General features: G+C 44.8%; 1 protein-coding gene across 1 annotated transcript in view; it reads right to left on the bottom strand.

Annotated features, from left to right (window-relative positions):
• The window catches only part of ABCC4 (ATP binding cassette subfamily C member 4), a 204,316-nt gene that overhangs the window by 111,602 nt on the left and 73,424 nt on the right, over positions 1-19,290 (bottom strand). The window contains exons 15-19 of the mRNA XM_029938444.1: positions 18,076-18,285; positions 16,662-16,802; positions 15,986-16,023; positions 15,497-15,591; positions 13,583-13,729 (exon numbers count right to left, since the gene is read on the bottom strand). Coding sequence (XP_029794304.1) covers positions 13,583-13,729; positions 15,497-15,591; positions 15,986-16,023; positions 16,662-16,802; positions 18,076-18,285 — 631 coding nt within the window. The remainder of the gene's footprint in view (positions 1-13,582; positions 13,730-15,496; positions 15,592-15,985; positions 16,024-16,661; positions 16,803-18,075; positions 18,286-19,290) is intronic.

Raw genomic sequence — 19,290 nt, 5'->3', positions numbered from 1 at the left:
TTATAATCTGTATGCGGGCTAATGACCTGAAGCAATCTGGTTCTTCATTTTCATTTACAGGCATTGTCACTCCCCCGGGTCCCACATCACAACCAATGAGGACAAGGAGGACAGGCGTGAACGAGGCGGCAAGGGACAGCAGGCGTCTGCTGGGGACCAGCTCTCGAGGCCTCAGAGAGTGGAGACTGCTCGCGGCTTTCTCTGTTGCTACTGAGGACGAAATGAGACCCTGGAAGGGACGGTATTTTGATAAGCTTAAATTATCAAATTTACGATGTTGCCAGAAAACGACAAGACACAGTGGGGTATTCCAAATTCACCCTAACTCGGGCTGACCCTCGATTTGATAAGGGACGAGACGGTAACTGCCAACAGATGAAACCTCTACCACAGAACAGATCCCTAAACATTTGAGGGTGTGTGAAAACGAGGGTCACAAAAATCCTCAGAGTCTTTTTTTTTTTAATCAAGTTCTTTCTAAGTGAGCTCTGCGGGGAGACAGAACCGCCGCGGTTCGGCGCTGAGGGCCCCTCCGACGTCACTGAGGCTGAACACTAGGACTCGGGACTGAGCGGGGATCCCCGCCTACCTCCTCGCGCAGCCGCCTGGCAGACAGGTGTCAACCCCTAAGTGCTCTCTCCTCACTTGGGTCTCTCCACCCAAAACTATGCCTTCACATACCTCAGCGTGGTTCTGGTCAGCCAGTAATTTCTGGCATTAAGTGATCAGTTGATTATCGCTCATTGGGCAGAATATATGCTGTATTTTGTTCTGTGGGTTTATTATGCCCTCAACTGCTTTAGAAATATAACCAATAGTTGATAAGAACGAACCAGGAATCTCCTGTTCTTCCCAAGTTGCTTTTAATTGTATTTTATGCAAGAAGAAGTTTTGAAATATTGGAATGTCCATCTGATAGAAATTCAGAAGGATTGCTCGGAATTAACTGGAGTGAACAAAGCACAAAATGTCTCTAAAAATATCCCATAAATAAAATTTGAAGGCTTGATGATCTAAAACCGCCTTAGGCCAACTTTCACTTTCACTTGTGAGATGTGTCGTTCTGCATGCTTTTCGGGGAAAAGGTGAAAACACAGAAGTTCTACATTTTGACCAGTTACAACATTCTTGCTACTCCCAAGAAGTATACTCACCTCCCTGAATGATTCCAAGGTTGTGTTTAAGTAGGACTTATTTTATAAATTTCCAACTGTCTTTCCTTAATTACACAATAGACTTTGGTAATAAACTTCAGCCATATCGCTTTTAAACAAAAAGTAAACCAGATGTTTGGTACTTACATGCAAAATTGAGCTCCCCTTGTGAAACCAAATTAAATTAAAATGAACTCCGGAGTGAAGCTAGGCCCCGATGAAAACAACAACAAACACAAAACGAACAAAAAAAACATGAGGTAGTTTATTTTGTGGCTTATAGGTCTTGGTCGCTTTCCTATTTTTCCTTACATCTTGGAAAATATACCTCCATTTTCCCACTCCCCACTGTTTTATCAAAATTAGCATATGCATTTGTATTTTGTTTAAAAAAAAAAGAGAGAGATGCACTGAGGCTCAGTTGGTTGAGTATCCAACTTCAGCTCAGGTCATGATCTTGCATTCGTGGGTTCAAGCCCCGCATCAGGCTCTGTACTGACAGCTCAGAGACTGGAGCCAGCTTCAGATTCTGTGTCTCCCTATTCTCTGCCCCTCCTCTGCCCCACTCTGTCTCCCTCCCTCTCAAAAATAAACAAACTTTAAAATATATATTTTTAAAAAAAAAAAGAGGCAAAATTCCCTAAAATGTCAACATGTCACTTGAGTCGAAATCAATGTCTGCTGTATGATAGTCACTGTTTTAAGTGCTTTACGTATATTAAGCCTCTTAGTTCTCACACGTGTAAAACGGCTTGGTTTCACCACTCTACCACCATCCCCACCGTACAGACAGAGCTGAAGCAGAGAGAGGTTAAGTAACTCAGCCAAGGCCCGTCGGTGATAGAGCTGCGATTCACGCTCAGGAAGGAGGCCTCCAAAGCCTGCTCTCTCAACCATGGAGCCGGAATCATGCTTTGGTTCAAAACCACTACTGGGAAATACAAAAATACCATTCACATTGGCAAAATTATAGGTCACTTTATTTGCTAGTCATTTTTCAAATTCAGAATTTTTCACCTCTTAAATGGAATCCAAGACCATGAACCTTATTCTGGTGTGACGACCTAACTAGAGAAGTCTCCTCTCTCACGCGCGCCCAACCCCAGCCCATCGGTGCCACATCAGGCCATTGGCTTCAGTCCAGAGGACCTGGAGGCAGCCACAAGGTGACTGCTCGGCTCCTTCAGAGCCCTGTCCCCAACAGAACTGGGACACCCTGGCACCCTGACCTCCCTCCCACCCTCCAACCATTAAATAGGGGTGACGCGTCTGACCTCAAATTAAAAACAGGACCTGAGAATTCAGGGGAAAGAAAAGATGGGCTAGTTTTTAAAAAGTACTCAATCGTTTATCCAAAACTACAAGACACTCATTTTGTCACCTACAATTCCAAACCCAACTGCTCATCTAGAAAATTCAGCTCCTTTGACAGAGCAGGACCCAGGCCACGAAGACACACGTGAAGGCCGGCTTGTATAAGCATTACCTCCCTGTCATGGCTCCTTTGTGAAAGAAGATGTGAGTGGTCAGAACACTGGGCATCAAGGATTCAAGCTTCTTTGTTCAACTTTTAAAATTCCCTAACGTGTAACAAATCTATTCACCTGGTCTGAGGATTCGACAATTCGTTAAGAAATGGCAGCTTATCTGATTGTATGATAATCACTGTCTGGATGTCACAGGTGTTGCCTTGCATTACTCTGGCTATTTATGTCAACAACAATTTAATATTAAAGTCAAGGAAGAACAATTTTCTAGTAACACTGATTACTCATCATCTTGAAATAGGAATTTATTTTCCTTTTACATACAGGACCATACGTCAAGACCAACATTTCAAAGCTGGCACCAAAAACAAACACGTCTGTCTACAATGTAGCTTATCGGTAGAACTCCTTCAACTACATTTGACTCCCTGTTTTTATCCGAAGAGAGAGAGTATAGAGATTTATGTTAGCATAAGATATAATTTTAACATGTTACTCCACCTTATTCTCCAAAAAGTTAAAATAACAAATTTATAGTTCCCTCAGAAGCAACTAATGTAATGAGCCCAGGTCATTCTCACACTACAGGAAGATAAAAGGGGAAAAAGTTCTAAAAGAAATGACTGTATACAAGAAAGCAACCATTCCCTTCTTAGTCTACTGTTAAATGTTTAAAGGTAATGAAAAAATGAATCCATGATTCTTCTGTTGCAAAGCATCACAGTGATCTAGACCCACGGAATTATATAGTTGAGAAAATATATTTAAGTACAAAACCACATACACGGCGGTCCCTGTTCAAATATCTTTATGCGTAACAAAAAGAAGTAGGTGCTCACTACTTCGTACACCTGAAACGAATATACCACCACTGTAGGTCGACTACACAGGAATTAAAATTTTAAAAAAGCAAGTACACTGTTTTCCTTGCGAATTTTCAAAATTTCTAGACCTTTTGATTATAGGCCTCAAAAAGAGGAAAGAATGAGATCACAGGGGCGCCTGGGTGGCTCAGTCGGTTAAGTGTCCAGCTTCGGCTCAGGTCATGATCTCACAGTTCGTGGGTTTGAGCCCCGCATCGGACTCTGTGCTGACAGCTCAGAGCCTGTGCTTCGGATTCAGTGTCTCCCTCTCTCTCTGACCGTCCCCCACTCATGCTCTGTGTGTCTCTCTTTCAAAGATAAATAAATGTTAAAAAAAAAAAAAAAAAAAGAATCAGTTCACACTGAACCAAAAGAACACTTCCAGAAACCTCCTCATAAAATTCAGAGACGAGTCAAGATCATTAACTGAGTGTTGACTCAACATCCTCAAATCAGGGACTTACACTGAGCATCAACCAGCGCAGACACTGGGGTCTATTGATGCCTTAACCCAGCGTTCTCCTCGGCATCCTTCCTGCCAACAGCAGACCTGCGGGCAGGCTCTCCCTACCGTGGCAATAATGTCTAGATAGAGATTTTTAAATGCCTAACAAGTCTAAAATAGACTTTCCAGGTGTTCAAGAGGTTGAAACATTCCTCCACGTGGTACAATCTATTAAAATGCAAATGGGGAAAAGACAGAAAAGGAAGATAGCAGAGAAGTTGGTTTTCTGACAGCTCTCCGTTTAACCAGTGTTTTGATGAACATCCATTCGAAATGTACTTTGAAACTTGTCTTTTTTCTAGAGGTTAAAGAGTGTCCACCTAAACAAGAGGGAAATCTCTAAAAGACTGACCCTGGTCACGAAGAACGAGAAGACCCAACAGATGATGGCCGACGTCGTGACAACGTTCCCGGGCAGAAAGCTGCCCTGGCTTACGTCCCACCCTCTGCCAAAGCACTTGTCCGAAGAGAAGTACGTGCAGGTCTTATTAAGGCTGACTTCCTTCCTTCCCTGACCCACTTTCCCGATGAGCTCTGACACCCAGAGGGGTCCTGCCGGGTCAAGAGAGCACTGCGTGTCCTCAAGAGTCTGCTCAGAACCCGGGCGGGGTTTGCCATTAGCTTAGAGGTTATCACCTTCAACGCCTCGCTTTCTTTTGTTTCCTAAATCCCTCTCACTCTCCAACTGGCATGATTTCATTTGGAAACAATTTGTCCAGAAATGCCAAGAAAACAGTTTATGATAAAGAAATACAGCACTGGGCTGCGTGCGTGCGCATTGTGTGTGCATGTGCCTCGCGCGATCGGCTCTACAGCTGTATGAAACCTTTGAGGACTGTTTCTATATGGACTCACCAAATACACACACTGGACGGTTTTTGTTTGTTTAGAGACAATCCACTGTCCGAAAATATTTCAGTTCGCCGATGCATTAAAAGTAGGGGCTTTTTGTCCTGGTGCTTGGGGACCACACCTTACAACCAGGAAAGGACCGGGAAAAACATTTGAGGAGGGAAAAAGGCCTCCCTCTTTTTACCTGTGAAACCTGAGGCCAGAAGCGAAGGGGCTGGCATCGCTGCTCCCAAGCTATGTGCCAACAGAACAGGCTCTTTGCCACAGCTCAATCTACATCTCAACTCCCCACTCAGGAACAGTTTAAAATGTCCATGGAGGGTTTCAAATAAATGAATTCTGGGCCACCTGGGTGACTCAGTGGGTTAAAAGTGTCTGACTTCAGCTCAGGTCACGATCTCATGGTTCATCAGCTCGAGCCCTACAAGGGGCTCTGCACGCTGACAGTGCAGGCCTGGCTTGGGATTCTCTCTCCCCCCAACCCCCAACCCCTCCCCACAAATTAATTAATTAATTGAATGAATGAATTATTTTTCTTTACTTCTCAAGAACATGTAGTTTATAAGGTAAAACTATCAGGTAACAAATATTTAATCCATGTAAGTGCTAACACTTTTCTTCGATGCATAACTAAAACCCAAGGAAATGCGCTGGGTGTCTGACGGCTTCTTTTCCCCAAAGGTAGGTAACAGAAGTCGGAACTTTGTAGACTGTGGCTCCATGAACCGCAGCTTCCAAAGAGCCAACGTACCCGGTTTTCTCTTCAGGCAGCCACAAACCAGAAACAAAGGCTCCCATAAATTATCTATTGCAAATTCTACTTTGGAAAATAAACAGGGAAGGGTTCTACTTAATGTAAATACTGAGTGTAAAGACAAAAAGGCTCTAATTCTATTTCAACACTCTATAAAGTTACATTGTTCTTAAAGGGCGTGGCACAGAGAGATGCAAACACCTCCTGAAACCATCCCCTCTTCAATCCAGCCAACAAATACTATCAGCTACAAAGTGTCCAATCCTGGCTTCAGAGGCTTCTGCAATAACAGAAGAGATGCGCTCCAGGAGGTGTGAGAGCCCAAGGCTAAGAGAAGACACAGAATTACCTAAATTATAATTTAACCACAATTGGGACAAGTACTATAAAGATGTGATTTAAAACATAACCGAATTTTAAACTTCATGTGAAAGAAAATGTCACAGGCTCAATGTTGTAAACATCTGGGTTTTGTTCCATTTTCTTCTTCTCAAAATAAGTAATAATATTTAAAATAAGGGGGGTAGGGGAGAAATGGTAGCAGAAGATGAAGATGCCAGTTAGAAAATGAAAATCAAAGTTCACACCATGGCATTGTAAGCCAGCTCTAAAATCAAACAGTTGAGGGGAAGCAACTGACCATTCAGCAACACCCTATGGGATTTCAACCTAGAAAATTTCTGTCTACTCCCCTCTCATGTCAGAAGACTATGCTTCATATATATTTATCAATATTTGTGTTAAATCTGACCCAGAAATACTATTCCAGTTTGAAATGATTGTAAAAAAGCAATAAACTGTGTCATAAAGATACTTCCATGCGTTCTCCATCACAAAGAGACACAAAGTTGAAGTAATCATCTGTGTGTGATGGGGGAAGGGGGAACTTTAAATTAATTTAATTCAACAGTATTTGAATTACTATAAATCACACACTCCATAAGGCAATGCCAAATTACTGGGCACCCTCACACCAGAGAGTAGGACACGCTAGTGAAGTTCTCGGCACCAAAGACTGCCTAGCGCCAAGGTGGCTGAAGGCTGAACCAACAGATATGAAATTTAAAAAATAAAAAATTAAAAAAACCCTGAAAGCACGGGGGTATTAACATCATAGCCACAAACAGTCGAGTGAAGTGGAGAACTTACATATTACGACACAAGTATCACTTAACATGTACTCCACTGGGAAATAAAAGAACATAAGTAAAATGTCACGCTTACAAATTCCTGAGATATTACACGATCACCACTCTGAACAGGGCACAAGCTTCCCGAATCTTATCTCATTAACATTTTCTTGGACAACCACAAACAGTGCTTCCTCGGTTCCTAACTTGTCAGTATTTCCATGTAGGATTATTACAGAGAAAAATCAGGAATGAGACTAATCAGTACATTCTAATAGATTAACAATGTATACCAAAATGGTGCAATATTTACCAGCTCTGGACAAGAGCTATAATAATCACCTTTATAGAGATTACTGACAAAACAACAACAGTAATCAAATATATGTAACTATGTAACTATTTAAACTCGTAACAAAGGCTTTTATGATACTATTAGCAGTAAATGAGCAACTCCCATAAAATATGACTTAATATCACCGTGATAAGAGTTTAAGTACATATGACCATTGTTATGTGAAAAAACATTATTTTTAATGTGTGACAGCCTGACAGGATTTAATTGCCACACCTACTTCAAACTATTAGCTGCTTCATTCAAACCTGAAAAAACAATATTTACGTGACTATTGAGAATCCCTATGATTGATGCAATCTTTTGTATTATTCCCTTTATAGTCACTTGCATTTGTTATTATTAACAAGGAAAAAAGAAAGGGGAAATGTGTGTTTCTGTTTTGCAACAAAGCTTTTTCTGATGATGACTAACTTCTTCCTTTGAACACAAAAAGCCTCTTTAACTAATGTACATATAAATATGTTCTCTACAATGTGCACCAAGCAAGGAAAGAAAAAGAAAAGAAAAAAAAGAGAAAAAGCGAGCCTTGTAGGACTTAAGCCAGAATTAAAAGCAACCTAAGCAAGAGGAGCACATGAAAGCTGTCAGGGTGGATGTGATTCTGTCTCTCCATTTCTTACAGCTCATCTGCTCGCGAGGAAGAAAAACCATAGTTTCTTTTAACCATATCCACAACAGAGCTCACTTGAAAGGAAACACAGCCAGTGATTTGGCATGAATGGGCACATTCCCAATTTTCCAGCATCACTCCTGAATATTTATGGCGGTGACGAATGAGGGCACCGGTAAAATATTTTAACACGAAGTCTTGCCTTGTAAATCGCCTCGATGCTGTGTCAAAACAACACCTACCATAAATCAGAGGTTTTAGGACCAGTATTTCTTGTTCTAACATGCCACCTGCTCAGCAGAATCACTTGTGTGAACAGGCACAGAGGAGTCTGTGCTAAGCAGAGCCCTCTCTCCCCTCCTAACTTATAGAGCTATAATTTCACAGGCCTATTATCGTCAAGGTAATTTTGACAGTGCTGAAATATTATACTTGTTAAGAATATGCATTTAGCACTAACTCCAGCGGTCATTTGAACTGAAAAAACAGAGAGGTGTCCCTACAATTATCTTTCTTCTCTACTGATGACTCTTTTTGCTAGCCAGGCAGCAGGACTGTGAGAACGGATTTTGTAAACAGCAAGGCAAGTTTTCCTGAGACTCCAAAAAGCTCACCGTGGTGCGCTCAGTTCACTTCTTACTTCTCCGCGAATGATTTATTAACAACATATAGGGGGTCCTAATGAGTCCCCTTCAAGGTTTAAGAAACAGAACAATACTTCAAACCTCCACACCCTCCTTCTCCACAACCCTCAGCTCCTTACCAAGGCACATGCCAATTCAGGAGAGTTTAGATCCGTGAAGGTATCTACGTGCAGTCAATCTAGAATTGCTCAAATCCTAGTTTGAGCAATTCTAGATTTCTGATGAGGAGGGTACACAAATATGTCTCTCAGTTCCATACCCTAAGGAGCACAAGCAACTTCCACCGGAAAAATAAAACTGACAAAAGAAGAGGTTAGTACATTTGCTTTTCAATCCTTTTATCACACCCTGGCCCGAACTTAATCTATAAGGAAACAATAATGATATGCACTTGGACTTGTCTTATACTAGATGCCGAGATAAATGAACACACACACCACGGCAGAGGACCCCATCACGTGAGATGAACACAACGGCCACAGCCCAGTGTTAACTTTGCACTTCCCTGAGAGAATAAACAAACGCCAACATCTCCTGACACCGGCACCCACTTCCTTAAAGCCAAATCAACACACTGGAAGCAAATAAAAATTATTTATCTGGAATCCATTGCAGTCAGTTCGCTCAGCCAAGAGTTAGGTCACCTTTATTGGACATGAACAAACAGGACACCTATCCGCTCATCTTGTCTCCAAACCGAAGGTATGGAAATTCTGGAGACTTGATAAGGACAAGCCGTCTCTACTGACTCTGCTCGCGTGGAAGGCGACTGAAGAAACTGCCTGGTCATACTTTTCCCCAAACTCATTTCTGGCTCGGGTCACACAGGCGGCCATATTCTGCCCACAGGAAGCAAAATCTATCCAGTCGGGATGTCGGTGGCTGCCCACACCAGACACTGTCCCAGCTCAGAAATCCAAATAACCTTGTGTGAAATGCCAGATATTCTGGGACAACCCTGCGAATAATTCTTTAATAAAGAACCTAATGTTTCAAACATAATAACCTAGAGCAATGATTTAAAATTCCGCACCAATACCATAAAACACAAAGACTCAAGCTATTAAAAAAAAAAAAAAAGGAATTTCTAAGCTTTAAATGGGGGAAAAAAAATTGGTTTTGGCAGGAATATGTCCTTACGGTCCATCTGAAATAGTAGAGATGATGCTGCCCTCTTGTGCCAGACATAGAAAACAAACCAAATTCAGGAAAGCATGGTTTATGCTGAAGATAGAAATACTCTTCTAATTTCTGAAGTGCTTCCCTGTGTTACCTGCGTATTGAGATCTGACAGAACGGAGGACAGAAGACAAATGTTGACCAGGGACGAGGCAGGGGCGGCCCTGAGCACAGGGACACACAGACCGCGTCCAAACAAGCGCCACAGGGACACACACAGACCACGTCCAAACAGGCGCCACTCAACTCAAGTTGCCATCAGAATGCACGGGAAATGCCAGGGCAGCTGAAAATGCGCGCCCCTTTAACAGACACACAGTGCCATCACCAAAATACACCGAGGAGGGAAGGGTAAAAATAAGGGGGGGTGGGGGGGGGGGGGGGGGGAAAAAAAGGGAAAGAAAAGCAGCTTCTGTCTTTCTAAGACGACACACTTAGCTGACTGAGATCTTACCCAAACACTTGAAGACCACTGGGTTATGAAAAAAAAATCAGTGGGTAAAAAAAATACTGTATCATCTAAGTGAATATGCTAAATAAACTCCGTGCAACCACACACTGGTTAAAAACCAAGAGAGGGGCGCCTGGGTGGCTCAGTCGGCTAAGCCTCCGGCTTCAGCTCAGGTCAGATCTCTCGTTCGTGGGTTCGAGCCCCGCGTCAGGCTCTGTGCTGACAGCTAGCTCAGAGCCTGTAGCCTGCTTCCGGTTCTGTGTCTCCTTCTCTCTCTGCCCCTCCCTCTCTCATGCCTTGTCTCTCTTTGTATCAAAAATAAATAAAACATTAAAAAAAAAGAATAACTAAAATTTAAAAAAAAAAAAAACGAAGAGAAACCTCATCGTGAAGCTTGGAGACAGGGGGCCGTTTTTTTTTTTCTTTAATGTTCTATTTTATTTTTGAGAAAGAGACAGCGTGAGCAGAGGGAGGGTCAAAGAGAGAGGGAAACACAGAATCCAAAGATAGGCTCCAGGCTCAGCTAGGTGTCAGCACAGAGCCTGACGCAGGGCTTGAACCCATGAACCGTGAGATCATGACCTGAGCCAAAGCTGGACGCTCAACCGAGCCATCCAGGCTCCCTACCTGAGCTCTGCAGTGGTTAAAAAGAGGCCAGAGAGACTTGGCTACTGAGAAGAAACAAGCACTGTCCAGGTTCGCCTTGTCCGTCTCCCTAAATCCAAGTCAGCGAACCTGGGGCTTTTGGGCAGGGGGCCAGCCAGTGTTTCGGGACCCTTGCCTGAAGGCCTGGTTCTCTGCACACGCTCCAAGGATCTCCCGCTGATGAATACAATGGCCCATCTGGGGTGGGAACACCGATGATCAAATGTAAAGAGACATTTCCACCATCCCGATCGGGTTCGCTGAGAATATTCTGGCACAAACGGGACCCGAAGGTGGCTATGGAGGGACCCCGGGCAGACATCCTGTGAGTCCAAGCCAGGCTGTGGTGCGTGCCGACGCCGTCGCCACCCCGGGCCTCACCTGCTGGAAACTATACCCTTCCCAGCCTTCCTGTCCTCTTTCCCACGCTCCGGGGTGCTGTCAGGAGGAGGAAGCCTTAGAAAACCTACTGGCCGCTCCCTGAGAAGCTGCTCCGGATAACAAAGTGAATGCTGCTCCGGATAACAAAGAGAATGATACGCTTCCTGATTTCTCCATGCTGCTCGGAGGACACTCTGTAACGTGGGGTGGGATCGCTGGGCACCTGGATACATTTCACGTGGATTTTGATCAGAACCTAAAAGTCAAGCAAGCCTAGGGGTGCCTGGCTTGCTCAGCTGGTTGAGTGTCTGACTCTTGGTCTCAGCTCAGGTCATGATCTCACGGTTCATGAGTTCAAGCCTTGAGTTGGGTTCTGAGTTGACAGTGTGAGTCTGCTTGGAGTTGAGTTCCCTCTCTTCCTGTCTCTCTGCTCCTCTCCTCCCTCTCTCTCTCAGTAAACTTTAAAAAAAAAAAAATGAAGTATGCCTACCCTTCCACTGTAGAGGGGACTTGTTTTCTTAATATTATAAAACCATTAAAATATATACAATCCGTGACATCCCCTATGAACCCCAGCTTTGGTTTGCTCTTCCCGTTGGTTCAAAAACTGTAAAAATGATATCCACGTAGAAATTTAAAATCTACCACTTAAAATACTTTCCTAATTAAAAAAAAAATTTTTTTTTAATCTATCACTAAAGAGTGAATAATTCATGGCCCCTGAATATTCTGGGCAAACTGGGCCTATCTTTGGGGTACTTATTTGGGTTTCTATTTTCTTGAAGGAAAGAAGCCCCATTAGCAGATAGAGGAGGAGGAAGGCAAGATAAACACCAGTGTGCGGCTCAAAGATTAGCAACCTGAAGATTTAGACTCGGTCCCAAATCCTTGAATAATAAATCAATCAGCGTGTGGAGAAGCCTACAGGTCTTGGACAGGAAGGGCCTGGTTAACGGTGGCCAGGAGCATTCAGAGGCTGTGATAACGGCAATGCAGTCCCACTTAACGCTCCCAACTTTATGGCCGTGGTTTGCAAATTAACTGGCAAAGTGCAGCACCTTGCCGGCAGTCAGCTGCGGCCGCCCTCCGCTCTCCTTCTGAGCACGGCTGTCACACGCCTACGGACATGTCGGCGTCCCTGCAGGTCCCCATCCCTGCGCCCTGCGCCCGGCCTGCACTAAACAAACATGCTGAATAAACGACACAGAACGCCTTTCTGAACGGTCTTATTTCATCCTCACGACAGCCTTGTGAAGCCGGAAGGGCGGCTGTCATTTCCGTTTCCCTGGAAGTGCCAAGACACGTGTTGTCACCGTGGCCAAGCGTCATTAGGTGCGGACCATGGGCCAAGCACTGCTCTAGGCCCTGTGAATGTACGGATCTGCTTTATTCCCGCATCTTGATAAGGGAGGTATCGAGACGATCCCATTTTACAGATAGGAACACAGAGGTGCATAGAAATTAAGTAACCAGCACCTGAGTATTCACAGAGCCAAAACCAGCTGTTATAATCAGCAGCTAGCACCAGGTCTGAGCCCAGGCAGATGGATCCACAGTCTACATTTTTAACCAGGATAACCTCCGGCTTTGAGGGTCGCCTGCCCAGGGCACCGACCGACACACCCTGGCCTGAGTCACACAGCTGGGTAAGAGCCGGGCCGCGTCTTCTCCGGTGCTCTCCCCGGCCCACCTCCCTGCCTGGCCGGGTCCCATCAATGATCTCCTGCATCAACAAGGCTGCCCTGGGCCTGCACAGTGGGAGCACGTGCTGAAGAGGCAGCCCTGCGCAGGGACCCAGGTCGGGGGGCAACTTAAGAAGCAAGACGTGTCAGAGGCCTCAGGGTGGAGGCCACGAAGCCTCCAACATGGAGATACAAGTCCATGTTAAAGCTACGGCAAAGAGCATTTATGGCAGAGGATGTGTATGCTTCAGTCTTGGGTCTTAATTAATTTCTCATTACAGTTTTAGGAAAACCTGCAAGCCCAGGACGACCTGATTTAAGGCCACACGATGCAGCCAACCTTGTGGCAACTGGTCAGCAACACAGAAATGCACTTGTGCCCAGTGAAGGGTGTTTCGTAGGCCCCACGACAAATGGATTTCTACACTGCTCTGCAAAGGAAACACCCTTTATTTTACACACACACACACACACACACACACACACACACGAACTGGAATAGACCGCAGCTCAGTTCATGGTCTCGTGGTCCATGAGTCTGAGCCCCACGTTGGGCTCTGTGCCGACAGCTCAGAGCCTGGAGCCTGCCTCAGAGTCTGTGTCTCCCTCTCTCTCTCTCTCTGCCCATCCCCAACTAGCGCTCAGTGTCTCTCTCTCAAAAATAAATAAAAGCATTTAAACATTTTTAAAAAGAAGAGGCTCGTATATGCCCATATTCAGATTTTTTCAGGTAGAAAAAACAGTCAGTGAAACTTTTTGGGGAAAATGAATCCACATGCACAGGGACTTCCTCCGGGTGTCCCCTCCATTCTCAAATACTGAAATGTGATCAGACACAAACGGTGTCAACGAGGCAGATATATGGAGAAAGCCGGTGTCTGACTTACCTATTGGGTTTCTGTCAAAAAACAACACTGGAGCTCTCAGAATGGACTCGAACATTTTGTTGTGCAAAGCTTGTGAGGAATTCACAAGGACGTAGAACACCAACAGAGATCTCGCTATGCCAAAAAGGACAGTAGCCACAGTTAAACCTGAAATAAAAAAACACCACTCAGAGCACAACATCTCTGCCTTTTCTTCGGCAAAGCCAGAACAAGGCAGGCGGTTTATGAAGACATTCTGGATTTCGTTTCATAAGACACGTGGATTCTGTAAGACTGCAGAGCATTTGCAAGATACTTTTATAAAGAAGAATATGATTTATTTCTCTCTCATTAAATAGAAACTGTAGGTAAAAAAATTGTATCAGGTGTAAATGATAATTTCATACTTAGGCTTTCCTGATTCAATTACAAGTTCTGTTAAAACCTCAGAGGAAAAAGAGATAATTACAAAAACTAGCTGATCCTCCCTTCTCCACATTTCAAGTTTTGCTATCCTATTTAGACATCTCATAATCTAAAACTGTGGTGTGCTCTCACACCAGCATGCGAATTAACAGGGAACAGGGGAAATGACATGCTATTTCCTGGTAGAAAATGCCCAAGTGGCTTTAAAGAATATGAAAATACCGTATTAAGTTGCAAGCAGAATCTCTCAACGGAATTGCAAGAAAATACAAATTATACGTTGGCATGAAATAATCGCAGGCATTTTATACAAACACACCGCATTTCTAAATGAACACAATCGATTTAAATTACAGATTCTGTTAATGGCATGAGTTATGTATGATGTACATAAAAATCAACATTGTTTTCCTATCATCTCCTGAACTCCTACTGCTAACGAGAGTTGGGGGATGACTTCTGTGAGTCAATACTCCACCAAGTCCACTTTCCCCCCTCAGATGACCCGTCACTGTTGTGTCTACTCTGAAAGCTGCTCGGAGCGCTATCTGCCTCGGAGGCCCCCATGCGACCCGATGGCTCCTTCCCCCCCACCCCCCCAGGCCTCTCACAGCCCACCAGGGTCCAAGGGAAAGAGCTCACGTATTTAGGGTTCTTTAGCGAGTGATCAACGAAATAAATAACCCCATTTCGGGGAGTAGGTTTTCACAAAGATCACTCGCTGTATCTTTGCGGAAAGCTTGTATGAGCGTTTCCAGTGAGCATATTTAAAATTTCAGATGAGGATTTCCTTTAAAAAGTGTGTGATGCCACATATATTCTAAGCACTCTTGTGAAAGCAGAGCGCTGTGTTAATAATAGTCTGGCAAGCCAAATGTTAAATTAATCACACAGTTGGGGACGCGATAACATTGTGATCTCCAGGTAAGAGAGAGAAGGAACCCTAATTCCCAGACACTGGAGTTTTCCCTGCTCAGCTTCTCTCTTAAGTCATTAGTGAAGCCCAAGAGACGAGCAACCCACGGAAGGGAGCTTTGCATACCTGTGAGGGACTAATGCTTTTATTTGGGGGAACCGCGCTGCCAGAGGATTCCATCCAAGTTCAATAAAAGCCAGGGTTTATTCAGACAGAATTGGAACAATCCGAACCACAGGGTGGGGATCCGTTTCTAATCCCCTTGCCCATCCAAATAATGATATAAGATTTAGCTAAAGCAACCTATTAGAATAGACAATAGCCACATATTTCCAGTGGCTGATTTTCTGAATGCTCAATCCTGGTTTAACTTCCAAAATCCAGTACAGAGCAAATTAAGAGTCTTCATTCAGCCTCTTTCTTCGGATAGATTTTTAAAATAATTATTCTAATTAATTCACAGAGTAAATGCGACTCAGACTCTTAATCTGTTAAGACATTACTGAATTACTCCTGGAAGCCCTAGTTACTCACACAGGCTCATTGTAAGCACCCAAGACTCCCGGATAATAAACCAAATGACTGAACTTTACCTGAATAAATTCCTAAGTACCAGTGAAGATCGAGCTTCTCGGTGACATTTTCTTTTCCACTTCCCGTGACATTCAGGGCACTTTGTTCATTTGCCCTGTGAAAAAGAAAGGCGGGGGGAGGGGGATATTAAGCTATAGATAGAATTCAGATAAATACAAAATGACAAAAAATTAACCTCAATTTGGGAGACAGGTCTTATGCTGGGAAGGGATTCCAAGCATGCAGGGGCCCGTGGCATCCTCCTTTTGTAAATACACCTAGCCTCGTGACACTCAGTTCCCAGGACTGTCTGGGTGCAGGTGCTGAGGGTCAGACATGGGGAGAGACCGGGCGAGGGTCACACTCCACCAGCAAGAACCTCAAAGTCCCTTTTGCTGCAGGGAAACTCAGGGAGGATTCGGACAGGAGGCCCAAGAAACCAGACTCTGGGGGAAGAGACGCCGCCTGTCGATCTGGGGACACCTCCCATCAGACCGGAAACAACTCACCAATACGAGAGCCACCAGTCCTGAAGAATGTAAGCAACCTAGCAGGAGGAGACACAAAAACATCAAGCGTCAGCCAGCACCTCAAGACTCTCACTCCCCTGAAGGGACCGTCGAAAGGCTCTGGAAAACGCACAAGATTCTTCCCGCTCAGGCCTGAGCCAAACCCCACATTCCAGGCCAGGTAACACCTCAAATAAGTGCATGTTACATTTTAAAGACTTCTTAAGACAGGGGGACACCTGGGTGGTTCAGTTGGCTAGGCATCTGACTTCGGCTCAGGTCATGATCTCACAGCTCATGGGTTCGAGTCCCACATCGGGCTCTGTGCTGACAGCTCAGAGCCTGGAGCCTGCTTCAGATTCTGTGTCTCCCTTTCTCTCTGACCTTCCCCTGCTCAAGCATGCTGGCTCGCTCTCTTTCTCGCTCTCTCTCTCTCTCTCTCTCAAAAATAAACATTTAAAAACACGAAGATGTTTGACAGCCTTTTTTGTCAGAAGCTCTCCCAAGCACACACAGCACAGGAAACACCAAGTTATTTTGTTCCCCAAAATAGCATGTTTCAGAGCTAATCCAAGTGGACTGCGTGATATGGGGACCATGGTGTAAACTCATGCAGGAGAAGCAGGATGTGAACATGAAGCTGAGGCCACAGGACAAAACGAATGCCCTTACTTACCTGAGAGGTGATGTTTAGCAGAATAAGGAAAACGACGATGAGCCAGTGAGTACCGGCGGTGAGGTAATTCTTGTAGGCCTTGAAACCAACTTTCCCTTCCGAACGCCTCTCCTCTGCCAGCGCAACCTGTACGTTCTCAGTCTGGCAAGAGGAAGAAAGCAATGAGAGGCGAAATCTTACACAACAGCCCCCAAAATTTCCACAGGTCAATGGTGCGCTCCACTGGCAAAGCCATGAAAAAACACACCCATCTTCCTCGTCGGGAGCGCAAAATGGCACAAGCCCTGTGGGGAAGGGCATAGAAGTATCTAGCTGAACGACAGAGGCATTCACCCTTGGGCCCAGCCATCCCATCTAGGAGTCTATCAGCAAAAAGGAAATATTGTGTGTCCACAGTTACCCACGACTGCGTGATTTTGTTTAAAGTAGAACACCATCATTTCCAGCCCATGTACCCAATTCAGGTATAAATGCAGAGCTGATTCCACAGTCATATACAAAATGATAGGGAGCTATTGCTGGGGATTACTTGAGCCACTCAATGATGGGAACATAAAACACAGTAGGAGCTCAAAATATTAGCCAAATACCATAAACGGAGTTCGAACAGCAAGAGTGAGTTTGGCTCTCACCAACGGATGGCACATGGTCTGAATCTTTTTGGTTCCTGAATTTCAAAAAGTGATTTCCTCAGTCTGGAATGTGATGGGCTAATCCAAATCCTTACCAGAATCACCCAGGCTCCTAGACGTGGGGTATGAGGGTTTGGATATTGAGGGCTAGCTGTGCCTACTTTTAAAGGAGATCTAGTACATTTCTGCACTTGTCCAGAGAACTTAGAATGCACTGCAGATTCACAGAAGCCAAAAGTGTCCTTGGCTGTACGCTGGCCCCTGTGGTTTCAAAGATGGATCAGATGTGTAAGAAAGGAAGACGGGAGCTAACTATGAAGTGTCTGCTATGTGCCAGGTCCTTTGCCAACCATCGGACAATGGGGCAAAACAACACCACCGGTCACATGCAGCGGCAGAACATTCCACCACACAGGAAAAGGAGCTGGTTTAATGTGGACCACAGCAGCACTCAGTTGGAGGGCTCCTCAAATTAAAAGTCTGGAGGCAAAGGGAAGCCTGGGGCCGCCAGAGCAAGGGGGATTCACCTGCGTAAATTCAAGAGCTGTACCAGCAGTGACTCACCTACACCCAGGAACTTACAGCAGCCCACCCCCAGCTGAGCCCCGCCTCCGGAGGGCCTCCCCCATCCAACACCCAAGGGAGAACCCCGATCAGGCTTGCTCCTCTCATTCTATGTTAATCCTATCACCTGCACGGAACAAGGCCTTGGAACCTTAGAATCGACTCTGGGACAAATGAAGGTGTCATGCACGAAGCTCGCAGAACCAGGGAGAACTCACTTTCTGGCCCTCTGGATGGCCGTCTTTCAGGGACTGTTTGGAAGACTGCTGAGACCAAACAGAAGACTCCGAGAAGCTCCGAGTCCTCAGAGTGGGAGACACTGGAGCGGGACTCTGGTCAGCCTCCTCATCCTCCTTCTTTAAAAGGGAACCGAAATCTACCCCGGACTTCATAAACTCAGTGTAAGTCCCCTTTTGCACCATTTTGCCCTAAAATAAAAATAAAAGAATTTACGAGGTGTTCACTTACATTTGATAATGCTCACTTAATCCAATGCTAAACAACAACAAAAAAAAATTAACTGGTCTCACATGACAATTTTCATAAGGAAAGTCTGGAACTCTGGTTGACACATCTTGTTCAATTCAAGTGGACAGAGAACGGAGCGTTCCGTTCTCAGTCAAATCCTACATTAGATGCTGGGGTCCGTGTAAGAAATGTGTAACTTGGGGCGCCTGGGTGGCTCAGTCGCTTAAACATCAGACTCTTGATTTCGGCTCAGGACATGATCTCACAGTTCGCACAATTAAGCCTGCATGTGGCTCCACTCTAAGAGCACAGAGTCTACCTGGGATTCTCTCCCTCCTTCTCTCTCTGCCCCTCCCCTGCTCACATATTCATATTCTCTCTCTCCCTCTCAAAATAAGTAAATACTCTTTAACAGCAACAACAAAAATGAAATGCGTAACCATATGTTAAGGACGGAGACCACTGATGTAACTACCACAGGCACTTAAAGACCACGCCAACGCCAGCCTTCCTCCCAGAGCCATAACAAATAATGCTAAAATGCGTATGGGACTAAAAAAGACCACAAATAGGCACAAAGTCATGTTGAAAAAGAAAACCAAAGCTGGAGGCATACAATTCCAGACCTTAACTGATATTACAAAGCTGTAGTCATCAAGACAGTACGGTATTAGAAAACAGACACAAAGATCAATGGAAAAGAATAGAGAATCCAGAAAAGGGCCCACAAATATATCATCAATTAATCTTCGACAAAGCAGAAAAAAGTACCCAATGGGGGGAGCGGCGCCTGGGTGCTCAGTCAGTTAAGTGTCCGACTTCGGATCAGGTCATGATCTCATGGTTTGTGGGTTCGAGCCCCGCATCGGGCTCTGTGCTGACAGCTCAGAGCCTGGAACCTGTCTTCAGATTCTGTGTCTCCCTCTCTCTGACCCTCCCCTGCTCACACTGTCTCTCTCTGTCTC

The sequence above is a fragment of the Suricata suricatta genome, chromosome 4 (assembly GCF_006229205.1).
Source record: "Suricata suricatta isolate VVHF042 chromosome 4, meerkat_22Aug2017_6uvM2_HiC, whole genome shotgun sequence".
Lineage (NCBI taxonomy): Eukaryota > Metazoa > Chordata > Mammalia > Carnivora > Herpestidae > Suricata > Suricata suricatta.
This window is presented reverse-complemented; position numbering and strand designations above follow the sequence as displayed.